Source organism: Falco biarmicus, chromosome 3 (assembly GCF_023638135.1).
Source record: "Falco biarmicus isolate bFalBia1 chromosome 3, bFalBia1.pri, whole genome shotgun sequence".
Classification (NCBI taxonomy): domain Eukaryota; kingdom Metazoa; phylum Chordata; class Aves; order Falconiformes; family Falconidae; genus Falco; species Falco biarmicus.
In genome coordinates, this window is record NC_079290.1 from 12,137,419 (window position 1) to 12,153,212 (window position 15,794).

The 15,794-nt window shown below is 39.9% G+C and overlaps 1 protein-coding gene across 5 annotated transcripts in view; it reads right to left on the minus strand.

The window, feature by feature from the left end:
• The window catches only part of TRIO (trio Rho guanine nucleotide exchange factor), a 255,638-nt gene that overhangs the window by 61,087 nt on the left and 178,757 nt on the right, over positions 1-15,794 (minus strand). For all 5 annotated transcript variants that reach the window (XR_008820638.1, XM_056330815.1, XM_056330813.1 and 2 more), the window contains exon 34: positions 8,545-8,788. Coding sequence is in view for 4 of the 5 variants with exons in the window: in XM_056330815.1 (XP_056186790.1) it covers positions 8,545-8,788 (244 nt within the window). In the remaining variant the exon portion in view is untranslated. The remainder of the gene's footprint in view (positions 1-8,544; positions 8,789-15,794) is intronic.

A 15,794-nucleotide genomic window follows, 5' to 3' on the forward strand; every position in this document is an offset into this window, starting at 1 on the left:
TTATGTTAACAAATGATCATAAGCATAGTGAGGCTAAAATCACACCCAGCATGGCGCAACAAGAATAACTAGCACTTTTCATGAGCAGAAATACTTGTTACGGTTCCTTTCCATTTCTTACATGGAATTAATATACTTTGAGGCAAAATCTTAAGCATTTCTGACATCCCCACAGACACTAAGAGGAGGGCAAGACTCCAGGAAACACTTGGATTGTATCAAGTCCGTGCTGCCAATTCTAACTTTTAGTGTAGGACTGCAGGATAACTCAGCTGAAAGGGGCCTCAAAAACTGATATAGTCCAACCTTTTGCTCAAAAGGATGGGTCAGTTATGAGATGAGACCAGGTTCTCTGGAGCTTTGTCCAGCCTGCTCTTGAAAACCTGACATACTTTTAACCATGTTTTGTCACAGGGACTATTTCTGCCACACTGTAAATGCTTAAAGTACAGTAGGTTTGGACACAGCTCGTTTCTGACCACAGGGAGAATGGCTACAGGATTCTGGTCATCAAGGACAACTTGATAAGAAGCTTACCTAAGATAGCCTTTACTATTACGCCTGCATGTCAGTTATGTAAATGTCTTATATTGCTATAGGGGTTAACCATTATACATCCAGCCTAGGAAATGCATACTGCAAATTTCTGAGAAGCATTACGAGTACTTTTCCTGCAATCATGAACTGTTTTTATAGTGCTACAGCCTCTTTTTCATAGTATGCTCAACAAATTCCATCACTTACTTGTGTAACTTCCAGGTTAGAGAATGATGAATTTAAGTTCAATAGATGTCCACGACAGAAAAATGTCTTGCTAATTGTACTCAACTCAAAGCTAGGAGAAAGCACAAGCATGTCCCAAACTGGAACTATACCTGTATCAGTGAACATCCACTCAGAATAGTAGCAAAACATTGCATAATGAAGCAGGGATTTACAACCAATGTCAACAAATTAAGAGACATCAAGGGCATCTAAAAAGCCTCTGCATAAGAGCTGCATTAGAAGTGGCGCAACATTTCTCATTTAGCATGCATAACAGAGACTAGTATTTTACTATTTGCGGGAAAAGTGAAATGAAGTCAACGGGACATGGACTTTCAGCAGCTTCCTTACAAAAACAGAATTGGAGGAAGTCAGTGGAATGCTAAATCCTGCTACTTCCATCTGCAGGCCGCAATGACAGCGGATGTGATGTGACGAGCCCTGAAAGGCACACAAGAACATTGGCTCTAGCCTGGTCCTCAACAATTTTCTCCTTCCCACTAAACACAACACACATAAACGCTCCTCCCAACACCAAGTTTAAGAATCTGAGCCACAGCAGCGTAAGTGCCAAAAAACTAGAGAGTCAGAAGAACAGAAGACTTTATGAACACTGTCAGTATTACACAGTTCTGTGACAGAAGGAAAACGCATCAGGTAAAATTACCCAGGTGGTCCTTGGACGTGAACAGCCACTCCAGCTACAGGAAAAAAAATACACCAATAGCTCCTTGTCACCCATCATGAACAAGGCAGCTACCACATGACAACTCTGTGTCTCTAGAACTCTGCTGTCCAAATAGGTGTCCCTAGCTCCGCTCTCCCTGTCCCCCACCACTCTGCCAAACTATTTACTCATTGAAATGGAAGAAAAATTCTTTGGGTTGTTCTCATGTGATCTCCAGATGGGTAACAAAGACACCCTCAAGAAGTAATTCTTAACACTGAAGCAACTTTTTCAATTGTTTGTTGCACCTGAAGAGGGTCAGTTATTGCAGGATATGATTTTAGTTTGTACTCTGTTCTGCCTCAATAACTTGGTTAGAAAAAGAAACTGCTGTCAGAGAAACCCTAATTGCAAGCAAAATAACAGCGCTCTTGGGAAATCTAAAGCCATCAGAATTGCTGGTTTATATCCACCCTCTACCTCCCAAAGATCAGCTGTGCAAATACATCTGTTCTGAAGCAGATAGTTTTTACACACTTACTTCCTTTCCAACTACGATATGAGAGAAATGTATTTGGCAGCTGTCTGGGACCAAAAGTATATTCAAGCCAGTATTATAAAGTTTCTTCTTTTCTCTCAGCTGTAATACTGAGCTCCCAAGCAGGGCAGAAAGCTTTCATTACCTATGTACAAAAATTCCGGAGACAAATTAACCACATATTTATGCCCACAAATAGAGTCAGCATGGGAAATACAGATATATCCGACAGATCTTTTATCGTAACCCAGCCCAGGAAGAATAGCGCAGGAGTTAAAAGGCAGGTTTATGCAGAAATCAATCCTATGATGTTTCCGAGCACATATAAACTTGATTTAGAGAGAACTCCTCCAGAAATTAAACCTGTGAGATTCATTGACTCTCCTTATCTAGTTTAGGATTGCACAATGCCAAGGAAGCAATTCATATAGACTTCACTGTTTATTCAAGGCTGAATTATAATCTGGCTATTAATTCTGACCATTTGATAGTTTGGTTATAAAGCTCAATGCAAAGATTATGATCTAATGGACCACAGTCAATTGCTGACATTTTATTTAAGTTTACTTATGCTCAAACCATGTTTTTAACTGCAAACTCAACCAAAACCACAAGGTGGGCAAGTCAGGATAGAGAATTCTTGTTTAACTTCATACTGCAGCTATTTTATTTACCTGGACTAAAGCATGAGAACGTGTCTGAAAAACCACACATACACACACAAACCCTAAATTCGAACTATCTTTGCTGCTATTAGACTAGTAATGCTTTTTGGCAAATTATTTATGATTTATTAGGCTTTCAAAACAACTGATAATTGTGAAGATGAACTTTAGTTATTAAAATACCTGCACCTCTGTTCAAGCTCGTCTGCCCGATAAACAAGTTGAACTGCCACTGCAGCATGGCTTTTACAATTTTTTGCTAATTTAGATGAGCAGAGCATGAAATCCAACTGACCGCTCCGCTTTGCCTCCTGCGAGCTCCTCATAAGGCTTTCTACCACCCGGATATCTGGATGGGCAGCCTGTTATTTGCAAATTTTATGCGGGAATTGATTCATCAAACCCCAGAACTTTTAGATTAACATCTAGTGTCCTACACAAGTACAACACATTCCTCAGTATCACTTTCTGCACGTGATCACATCCCGCTGTGTAGCAGAAGCGGATCCCTTTTTGTACGGTGCCCTGGAAACGACAGTCCCCACCTTTTGCCAGGTGGCCCCAAGGCCAGGCCAGCAGCACCCTACCTACCCGCTGTCAGGAGTTACTTTCCCTGCTGGCCTGGGCTGGAACTCATTTCCTGCAGCTGCAAATGCGGTCAGACAATCTCACAGGCAGCGCTCTGGCTCGAAGCCACGGGTGGGGATCCTTTTCCCTAACACATGGCCCACGCTTTGCTCGCCTGCAGACTCAAAACAGCAAATCTTCCCCTTCTACAGCCTCCCCCTGCTTGTAAGCAAAGAATCGCTGCCCAGGTCATCCTTCTTTTCTTCCACTACAAACAGGGAGTCCTCCTTCAATTATTCAGACTGGATTCCCATTTTACTTGATCAAATTCTGCTGCCATCCAGAGCTTCCTCTTCCTACACAACAGTATTTGGACTCAGCATGGAAACGCTCCATTTCTCAACCACAGTTTTCAAAGCTCTCAAACATATGCAAGATGTTTTACCTTTACTCTCCCCACCTCCCCGTTCATCTAAAATTAATATTCTGAATAAAAGGTCTCCCACTGTGCGAGAGCAAGCTTACTTAATGTAACAAATTCAAGACTTTGTTTTATCCCATTCTGTGGCCTCAACTATAAAATACCTGTCTTTTCTGGGGAAATGTTTCTAGATCACCCGTGCAATTTTTCTTTTTCTTAATTCCTGAATGGGAGGCCCCCATACCAATTCAAGAAGAGCTCCGACACCTGCAATTCCTGCCTTACACCACTCCTTCCCATCTTGCAGGTGTAGAAAAGGGCTTACGACACAGTTCTTTAAACCGTCTTGGAAAGCATCAGCCATTTGATACTCTTTATTATGGTAGATTCTTTGAGAGATACTACAGTTGGGGAAAAAAACAAACCTGCTCAAATAACATTTTTCTGTTTACGGCACCAGTCAGGACAGTATCCTGAGAGTAAAATCAAAAGCTGGTATTCAGTATTGTAGTGGTGCATGGCACGTCACCACATTACTAAGGTATAATCTACCTTTCAGATCTGAACAAACCTGTATGGATACCTGCAATATAAGAACGTATAAAACAGGCAGATGTTGTACCTCCAGCTAAATAAAAGATCTGTGGGCAAGTTTTGAACTAAACAGATAGTAGCATGAATCGGCAGATAGATGTGGTCACAAGAAACCCTGTATCTTAAATACATGTAAATGTAAGCCTCATGAGCAAAGGCCTGTTGCAGCCTTTGTAGCTTGCTGAGCAGTAGCACCAACAGAAAGGATATGATGGACTATCACAAATTCTTCAGACTTCAGAAGTACTCAAAGTTGGAAAAGACAGTGAACTTGTGACCTAGGCAGGCAAGAGGTGTTCACAAACCATTTTAAACACCTGCCACTTTTTCTGAGCTTACAAGTTCACTTTCATTATACTGATTATACTGAATCCCGTCCCCTGCCCTTTACCCAGAGCTCTGTGGCTGTGTAAATGCCCTGCAAACAAAGGAAAGAACTGCACATATAAAAAGGATGTACCACAGAATGAAAAGAAACCCTTGTTAAAAGAGAGAGAAGCACCAAATAAAACAGGAATATTCTTTCTCCCCCACACCCAATAACATGTGAGAAATCATTGCCCAAAAAAAAAAAAAAAAAGCAAAGCCTTATGTATTACTTGTGAAAAACATGTTCTTCCAAAGCTAGTAATTTATTTTTTGTAGAGTGTACCAACTGTTATTCAACCTCTTCACTACCCACTTGTTTGTCTCTTCCCCCCCATTACAGAAGGGATTTAGACTTTATAAAAATGTACTCATCTGTAAACTGTACATCAATTTGATTAAATGACCCAAATAATTTACAAAAATAGATTTGATATCCAGCAGAGCAAGCAAGAGGTCTGTAACCTGCAATCAACCCTCCCCCTAAATGACTATCCACCTAGTGAATGTCTGTTTTCTGTGTAATACTTTCCCTATACTCTTAACAAAACGTTTGTTAACTACTATAAAATTTTAGAGACTGAAGATACTGTAAATGCCTTTTTTTTTTAAACCCATTGATACTGATTAGATACTTAAAGTAATACACGTTCTGAGAGGACAAGTAAGACCTACACTTGTAGGCAAGTAAGGAAGGTCATTTTTGGGGCTGTCTTCTTACAAGAAAATAAAACATTACCTTTCATGCTTGACAGATAATATGTGGACACACAAGAAATAGCCATGATCAGCTGTCAGAACTAGGCTAAACATATTTTCTGCTTTAATAATCTTCCATGTTACCCTACTTTGGATAATAATTTCAGATTTTTTTAAGGCATTAAGTATCACCCAACATTTCTGTACTCTGATAAAATGTGGTTTTACAAAACTTAAGAATGAGCTGTAAATTAGAAAAGGTTTGCCATTTCAAAACTTTGAAGCTCACTTCAGCTCTGATATGCTGTGGCTTTTTGACTTGTTTAGCTGGCGAACAGTATTGACAAATACTGTTGAAAAGATGAAAACTGTAGGGTCCACAGATACTGGAAAGAGCACAGAACTCCTTGCTTCAACAAGTCATTTGTGTTAGTTAAGCACTCAACATCCAAGCAGTCACCACCACCACTTCTGACATTGATCACCTCCCTTTTTCCTTTGGAATTACATAAAACCTCTCTCCCCAAGCCTCTCGCAACAGCTTGCGATGCCAGACATGCACAAATTCCAGACTCGTGTCTACTGCACGTGGCTTAGCCCATAAACTGTACAGAATTACTCAAACCTGATGCTCACACTGCGAGCCTAACATATGACATGTCTTTTCAGACCTAAGAACTCCAGAGGGCAATATCCTAGTTTGTTGAATCATTCAAAAACAGATGTTTACTGAATTATGGTCAAAAAAAGGAAAAAAAAAAATCTGTATTAATAAGAAGACTAAAGTTGCAGAATCAAGCACTAGCAATCTAGAAAATACAACAGTTAAAAGTTATCCACTCAAGTACATAGACTGCCTTAAATTATGTCAGCCATTCACTTGTTCTTTGTTTATGGGGGTTGTGGGTTTTGTTTTGTTTGTTAGGAATTCATACCTCAATCAATGCTCACAATTCTGAGAAGATCATCTAATTGTTTTTCCATTCTTCCGATTAGCATATTCTCTAATGCTTTATTTAAAGATCTTTAATCAAATGCAGCACTTGAGAATGCGTAATTGCTTTGTGGGACTGTCTGAGGTACTTTTCCCTGGGGGGTGGGGGGGCGATAAAATCAAAGCACTCCACTAATTTTGCTTAATTTTTGTAGTCCCTCTGTGAAATGAACATTATCAACTACTTCAATTCTACTCAAGCAGTATAAAGTTGAGGTAGAGACTGAAGTCAAATGTATCCAGTGGTCTCAAGTATCCAGTCTGAAGTTGTTTTTTTTGCTGTTTTTCCCTCCCCAGATTACTTAACATTATATAATAGTATGCGTGGTCAAGACTGCTCACACTGACTTTGGTCACAGTCACATGCACGGGGAAACTTCACAAATCAAACATTCAGCTCCTACAGCCTGACACCCAGTAATGTGGGAATAAACAATTAGCAGCTGCTTCTTATCAGCTAGGGTTTAGATGGCATGCCATAACATCCCACAGGCAGCCTGTGGCAGAGGCAGGGACAGAAGTCACTTCTCAGGCTGCATTCAGCCCTGCAAATCATGCTTGTTCTAGCAATGGCCTTTTCTTCTTCAGTCTCCATGATTAACATAATTAATTAATGCTCTGTATTTCAAAGCAACACGTCAAGCAGAAACTAAAGTAACTTTACAAGGCTCTGCCCCACCTTCCCCAAACAAACACTGAAGAAAAAACATAATACAGGTTATGTCCACTGGTTTGATTAATAAAAGTAACCTGCAAAGGCGAAACCAGCTCAATATAAACTGCCTCTCCCTCAGAAGTCTGACAGGGTCAATGTTCCTCATATAACGTATCTTGTCCAGTACAATCTGCCTCTCTTCATAATACTCTCTGCATTCAAATTGCAATTCAAATGAATTCCCCTAGCTCCAAAGCAAATTGGATTTATCAATTCTGTGCATGGTGTTAAAAACAAACAAATAAAACAGTGGTAACATTCCATGATTTCACTTCCTAGTCAAAGGAAGAAATGTTTTGGTGATACCTAACGATTTTTTTCAATGTTATCATCCGCACAACTGCAAACTTTCAACTTTCTCTATCCAAATTGTTATAGGACACAAGAGGACAAAAAAGTATGCCAGCTATACAGCTCAGACTCTTTCAGGCTTCACCCCACCACCACCACCCCCCCGCCCCTAATCAGTCTGCATTCAGGAAGTTCCTGCTGTGCATGCTCCTAATGTAAGAAACACAAACTCCCTTCTTTTAGCCAAGCATATGTATACAATGTCTGAAAAACCTGGGAAAAATTGTAACGTGCTATTGGGGATGGACTGAATAATTGAAAAATTTGTGGTTATATTTATGAAAAACTGTCCAAAACAAGAATTTTGTGTTTTGGATAACAAGTTTCCCCCAACATCACTTTTCCTGCTAATCTTGTTACTTGCAATAACAATTTTGGAAATGAATCTTTTCCCCAGCATGTGATAAAACACCTTCTAATGGACTGTTTTTCTGGTGGTTTTTTTTTTAATTCACATTTCTTGCTGTTCACAGGCTGCAAACTCAAGTAAGTTTCAAATGAAGCAAGCAAGCATTTTCTCTATTAACAAACTCTGCAAGTCTAGGGAGTTTATGGAGTCAAAGGACTACAGCACACCTTAGAAACTTTCAAAAAATTGTCAGATTTTTCTTACACCCTTCAGGGGCACACTCTTTCATGCATCTGGAAAAACAAAGTAAGATTTCAGAGCTGCTCTGGGAAAAAGGGATGACTGTGCCACTGCTACTCTGCAACACTCAGTTCAGTAAACTATGTAAGTCTAAATAGCCAATTCGTGTGCCAGGGCATATAGGTGCATGTATTACCTTTTCCATCGCTGAGCCCGATGCTGTCATGACTTCTTACTGCAGTGTTTCTCAGGAACCACTGATAATGCATGCTGGTGATTTTCTTCCCTCTCCCCTTTCAGCACACGACAGGTATAGATTCTCCTGTCATGGAGCTTGATCTAACATGATTTATAAACTCAGTTCACCAAAATATAATTTGCTTAAATCTCTTCCCTGTCTTCAGCCACATTTTCACTTAACACTGAGAACTGCTGACTGCTTGTCTTGGAATAGACAGCGTGGCTGCAGGTTGCTGAAAGCATTGTTTTATCTATAATAAAACCTAGAAACCAAAACAGTGCAAGAACACCGGAATTCCCATTTGCACAGTACTCCCCATTACCCAAAAACTCATGCTGCTGATCAACAGACTTGGTTTCCATCATGTCTTACCTTTGTGGTTAAAAATCCCCTCCATCTCCATACTGCTGCGAGAGTGAGCAATGCAGAGGGACCCGCAGGGGACCAGGCCTTCTGCAGCTGGGGACCGATCCGTGGTTCGAACCAGACACCAGTCGGGCTTGTCATGGGGCCTCTCCAGGACCTCCACTGTCTGCCCACGGCGGATTGTCAGCTCATTACTGTTGCAGGCAGTGAAGTCATGGATTACCACCGTCAGCTCGCACCCACCAGACAACTGTGAAGGGAAAAACAAGAAGCCAGATGAATGCTCATTATCAAACCGTCCGTCACGCACCGTTACCTATTTAGGATTCCTGGCAGGATTCGTATTTTGGATGAGATGGCAAGCTTCTGGGACTTTCCACATCAAGAGCAGCTCATTTCAAAATCAGGCAGTTCAGAACAGATTTCTAACTCTGCTTGCCTCCGTCTACGTTCAAAGCACACCAGTTGTGACAGTGCTGGGCGGAGGATTTAAGCGGTTTTTCTTGCTAGACTGCTCCTTACCCCAAAAGCTGAAGTAGCAGTCACTTCAGAATATATTTTATGGGTAATAATTGGCAACAAAAAGCCAGATACTACTAAATACAGTCACTCATAAGCTTTGTTACCTTGCAAATTCAAGGCAGAAAGAGGAACCTTTTTAGAATGAGCTTACTGCCTTATTCCCACCCAACTCAGTTTACATATATGCAGGTCACAAAACAATCCAGGACACACCACACATAATTATAAAAACCAGGATACATTTCTTCACGTAAGATTCACAAATACTGAACTATTTAGTAGAAATACAGCTTTCACCTTTTTGCTGATTCCCCAAACAAAATCACACAAACATGAACTAAAGGCACGCAAGCTTAGGGTTTTCCTCCCCCTCTTTGAAACACTTCATTAGAATCACTTTGCCTAAGCCTAAGTTTCCTCTCTTTGATTGTTTCATGTGCTTTGATGTGAAATGAAAATTATCAGAACTTTGCAAAGTTCCCAAGATTGCTCAGCGCCAGAGCAGCCATCCAACTTAAGCAAACAACCCAGGAATTCCTTCTCCTTCCATACAGCAATGGCATTCCAGGTTATTTCAGCTTTTTTCTGTGGGAATATTTCTACAGCTCAGGCTGCTTCAGTGCAACATGCCTATCAGATCTGAGCAACTTCTGTCAATTCACTAACTTCGGACCAAGCCAGTAACCTCCTTCAACTCAGTGAGATAATCCTGCAATGCCCTGTGCTGACAAAGGAGGACAAATACCCTGTGGGAGTTCCAACTGCAGCAAATATAGTTGCATGTGCTACACCAACATAGCGCACGGTTCCTGCCACATTATTTTTGACTATTATGTTTAGGCTGCCAGCCTAATAATAATGTACACGGCTGTCAGCTACATCCTATGAGCTTTAGGAAAAGGAGATAAGAGACTGCATTGTTACTCATTTATTAGTTTTCTTACAAGCTAGGAACTGAAGCAAGCACCAGATAGAAACCTTTGAAGGATAACACTATTTGTTATCAAGCAAGAATTTTAGAGCAAATGACAAAACCAGCAAAACTCCAGTAAGACTCAAAGGCTAATTCCAGCCTTCTCTTAATTCTTCTCTTTAATTCAAGTCTGCAACAAACAACAGGACGTAACTCCTAGCAGATGGTCTGCAGTAACTCCAGAGTTTTCCCATGCTATCTGCTTGCTAATCTCACCAGCTACCCTTGCTTGTGCATGCATACAAAGAAGAAAAAGTTTTCTTGGGGGAATGCAGGGGCCAAGAAGGGCAGAAAACCCTCATACATCTAAAGTTTAAGAAAGATAAATCAGGTTGTACCCATTTAGTTCCAGGCTAAAAATTAATCACATTGCTTCTACTACATCTCTCCAGACAGCCCCAACACCCAAATTAAAGGGGGTGGGGGGTGGGTGGGTACATCTTCAGAACATGCTACCTCCTCCCTCATAAAAAAGTTTCCTGTTTCCTTACACTCTTTCTCCATATTTTATTAGTTTTTAGTCCATGCAAAACTATGCCAAAGGGGGAAAAAGTAAAGAGCTTTCCCTTGTTTTCTGGTATTGATTTACGTTGCAGCCTTCTTCAGACAAACAATTGAAACCATCTGTATGCCTGATGGGGACTAACAAAAAAGCTGATGAAGTATGACTTCATAAGGTCTCCAATGCAGACCAAATTTTTCTCTGGAGAGTCCATATCTCAATCGGTGCAAGCACCAAGACAGTAACAAGCTGACACCTTCCAGAAACTGCATCTAGTCATTGTATTTTCTCTTAAACACGTACAGAAGCACGGCTTTGGTGCTCTGCTTGCTTTCCTGACCCGTCACTTCCTAAAAATAGTGATTAAAATATATTTTGTTTACCAGTGCAATGGCCATGTTTTTGGCTTTAATATAGATGTTCCTTCTCCTGCTTCCCTTAAAAAAGTTGTAAGATCTCAGATTTTATGTTCACTAAGTATTTTATATAGTATTAAGCTAAAGACAAAACCAAACAAAAGCTGTCAGTGGCTATGTCAAAAACTATTAAAGTACAAAAAAATCCTTGTCTTTAAGACTGTGGGGGAATCAGATATCCTAGCTGGTCAGTATTCCACTGAATGCAATATTCTATCACACCTCAGTACAGCGTGTACGGGACTTCCTGTGTGCAATTGCTAGTGCCACACCATCCTCCAACATGCACTAATGCTGTTAGATGCAACTTAGTGCAGGACTTCACTCCTGCCTAAGATGCCAAAATCAATGATGTTCTCTACCCAATGCATCTGCGTCATTACGGAGAACTGACCAAAAAAAGCATTTACCGATTTTCCCCTCCTTTGGGATAACAACCCTTCCTTCTCCCCACAACTGTAATGGTTAGGAAACACTGCTTTCCTCTTTATTTTATTGCTCATTTTCTCTCCGTAACACACTTTCTGAAAGCAGTTTTGTCTTTTGCACTGATTAAATGCAGTTGGACAGCAAGGAGTGTTTGTGATTAAGCACACTGCTTAACAGCTGTTGTTAGACAGCTTTGGCAAGGCTCTCTAGGCTAGCTGGAGGGAAGAGAAAGAGGCACAGCAGAACCAGGAAACTGACTTGCACTGAAGAGAGTTGCAAACCATCTAAATCCAAATTTAGGCTGAACAATTACTTTATATACTTTACCCTTCTCAAGAAACCCTTTATGTAAACTGAATTAATCATGCATGATAAAAATAAATGAGGCTATGTCTGAAACATGGAAACTGGAGAGACAGAGATGAGATGAGAAGGAAAAGCCAGACAGAAATGGAACTGCAGATTAAAAAAGGCACAAGGTTTAATTAAACAGCTTATCATAGACACAGTGTCTTGGTGTTGCTGAAATTAATGTTAACCATCTATGATCATCTCTCTGGGGCCTTTTAATCGCTGATGCTTGTAGAGCGAAAAAAAATAAAACCGTAACAAACATTCACTGGCTCAACGCATTCTTAGTGTAGGTTTGCTGAAGTCAGAGACACCACACCAACAGTTCATCTGCCACCAGTACCTAGGAGCATCATCACTGGCAGTTTTGCCATGTACAACAGCGTTGACATCAGGCCATATAACATCCTCTCAGGACTGCAAATTGTATTTACTGTCCCATGGTAATTTGACATTAAGGAGAAGGGAAAGGAAGGACAGTAGCTAATAAGATTTCTCAATTATTACAAGCATGGAAAATCTTTAATCCCCTTTTAAAATGGAAACAAGTGCACAGTGGGAGAAAAGAAATGAGACACACACAGAAGTTCTGTCTCAAATACAGAGTATTTTGCTTTGGCCAGGTAGCTGCCCAGACTTGGTTTTTGACTCTGAAAAGAGGTGTATACTCTGGAGCCATGTCTGGGTTTTTTACTAGCATTTTTTCTACTGACGGGATCCTTTTCTCTTCTGCAGTCTCAGCTGGCAGAACCAATTACTTGGTCGTCTCCTGATGCTTCAGTCCTTTCGCTGTTTTCCGAAGTACTACACACAAACTTAAAGCAGCATGAGAACGAAATACAACTTCACATAGACAGCAGTACAAAGTGTTACCAGCTGGGCACAAAAGACAATTTCTTAAAAATAAAATATTGCTCCACTGACCACCCACAGCAGCTAGCGTGATTCCTACTATTTAGGGTAACACCCCTATGACAGCTCTTCTTCTAAAAGCCTCTCATCTCAGCTACCAAAACAGTGGTTTGGATTATTTCACGTTTCTACTTAATACAAGCATGAAAAGACCTATCAGACCTACATTGTTTCCTTAGCCTCCCCATTTCATTTCCTGTGCATTGGATCAAGTTCAAAAGATGATAAAATCAGATCAAGCTCTGAGGCTAGGAACTGTGAAAGGTGGAATGAATGGGCCAAGTGTCATCTCTTTTATTCATTAGCCACCTAAAATGCTGGCTACACAGCTACAGAAGGTGAAAAAAAGGAATAGCGCTAAAGGTGAAGGCCAAAGTATTTACTGAGAAGGGTACAACAAGAGCACTCATTCAAAAACCGAGTTGCTTTGATGGAGCAGAAGAAATCTTCCTCTCAAAAAATTCTGTATTTCACTCTGCACTCCATTCTACCTTCCAGTACTTCAGGATGGGTCACTGCTATGGATGCATTTAGCATGTCTTGCAATATGAAGATACACCCCATGCATGCTATTAAAAACAGGCTGGAAAGGGATCTAAGTTACCTAGTCCACTTCTTTCTCTTCCTCTAGAGCATGATCAACTACATCTGTGTGAATCATGACTAACATTTATCCAAACCTTTCTCAAGGATCTCCAGTTATGGAGATTGCCAGCCTGCACAATTACTCTGCTCTAGGGCTTCACACATTTTCATACTCATAAAAAATATTATTGCAAACTTTTATGAAAAATGTGTCCTTTGATCTCATCTCATCCACTGAAAATACAGGTAAAATACTGTTCTGTAACTCTGTGTAGTAGCTTTTTACACAGTTGAAGACCTGAAGTTCTTCCTCCTGCCTTTTTTCTTTAGGCTTATTAGTCCCAACTCTTTAGCTTGCCTCGTAGGTTATGTTTGACAGATGCCTAATCAGTCTTTTTTTCTTTTTTTTTTTTTTTCATCTTTCCCCTGGGACTCTTCCGACCGACCACTAATTTTCTAAAATTCTGTACTCAAAATTGGATGCGTACCTAACAGAGGCCTTACAAGTGCTGAGTAAAGAATGAGGACTTCGTGTCCTGCAGCTCACCATCCTATTTCTAAAAGCCAATGTAGGACTGCTTCCCCCTTCCCAACAATGACTACATCACACTGTTAAAACCATGAACATCTTGTAAGCCTATAGCTTCTAGACCATTTTCTCAAAAACTGTTCAACACACTCACTGTTCTCATTAGTAGTTAACTACTTCCACCTATTCACATTAGCTCAAATGTGTTCCAATTACATTGCATGGTATTTTGCCAATCAATTTCTCCCATTTGCCAAGACAATTTTGATTTCCAACTCTGCCTTCAAACACAGTTTTCAGATGATATGAAGCTGGGAAGGATGTCAGCATTATAAACATACGGTCTATTGCATCATCCCAGTCACTACTGAAAAGCAACATGCAACAGTGGAGCCAACAATCTGAAGTTACAGTTCTAGCTCAAAAATCCAGGGTGGAGAGGAAAAAAGCTAATCATGAAATTATTCTCTGTTGTTAATGCATTTCCACATGCCACAAACCAGGATGCAAGGAAAGAAAGCTCATCTGGACAATACGCAACCACTTACTACCAAGGCTAAGGATTTTTAGCTCTTTCAAAGTGTATCTCTGAGGAAGTGAGAAAAAGCATTGAGTTTTGAGTAAAGGTTTAATTATTTATATTCTCCCTGTATAACAGAACAGCTTAGCACTTCTAACAAAAAATTGTATTTTAAAGGAATCAACTGTCTGAACATATAACTAGAGAAAATAAGAATGGTTTTACTTGGCTGTCAATCAGTATGACGTTTGTTATTGGTTGTCTTTTCTTAATCACAATAGTGGATAACTGTGAACAGAAAAATGTTCATCAGCAATATGATACAGTGCTACACATTTTTAGCACTTGAATAGTACTATTTTAAATTACTTTATATTTTAATGCTTCTCAGTTTGGAATCCTGGCTCAGTTTGGAACATGCTTCAAATTCAACCGAGGAGTTCCACTGCTCCACCTGGATAACCACACCAAGAGCACCTAAAATCCATAAAACCGTTTACTCCAGCTCTGTAAGACATTCATACATACTTCAAGCTTCTAGGTTGAGAAAACACAGTCAATTTTAGACCCTGAAAGGACTACAGCTAATGAATTTTTAACATACAAAGTGAGAGATTACTTCAGATTCAGCAAGTGTTGACATCCTACAGATTTCACCAGCCTTCTGCCTGTTAATGTTCCTTAATAATTTTTATTTTGTATTTTTAAACAGATTAATTTTTTTCTCTTCCTAACGTATTTAACAAACAAAAATATATAATAGAAACATTAAACAAAGTTACTCTGCCAATTCACACACTTCTAAGAAATGCACAAACAGTAAATTCCTTCCTTGGATATACAATATATAGCACAAGTAAGTTCCAGGGAGTCTTCCATTTTTCAGTTTGTTCTTGTCAAGGAAGAGTCTAACAAGTTCATACAGTTTAAAAACAACAGTACACTCACTAACCAAATATAAAACTTAGTTTCTCAGGAAAATATTGAACTGCTCTCCATTCCTCCCTCCCTTTCATTTCTCCTCCTTTTATAGCTTCTGTTGAACAAGTTGTTGGTAAGACTCCTCCACATGTCAGATTTGAAGACAATCCTGAGGGCATTTCGCTTGGCCAATGTTCTTAGCAATTATCACATGATGCATGAAATATTGCTGTGAAGGGCAACAGGAGACAATCCATGCTATTCCCCAGTAAACAGTACATCACAAACAACTGCAGAGTGGCAATGGTTGTGTATGGAGGGATGGACTGCATCACCTCCGTTTGAAACTAAACACAATCCAGCCAGGCTGACTGCACACAGCTTGATGTCTCAGCCAATGATCAGGGAAATCAGAGAGAGCAAGACTTACTTCTGAGTGTGATAGATTACCTAAACTCCTAAGAATACACACCAAAAAAAAAAAAAAAATCTAAACTGTTTGCTGTTATACACAACACAATTTTTGTAAATTGCTAAATAAAATAAGTAAGCAAACAACAAAACAAGTCATCAAAAGATTTTTTTTTGTGCCAACC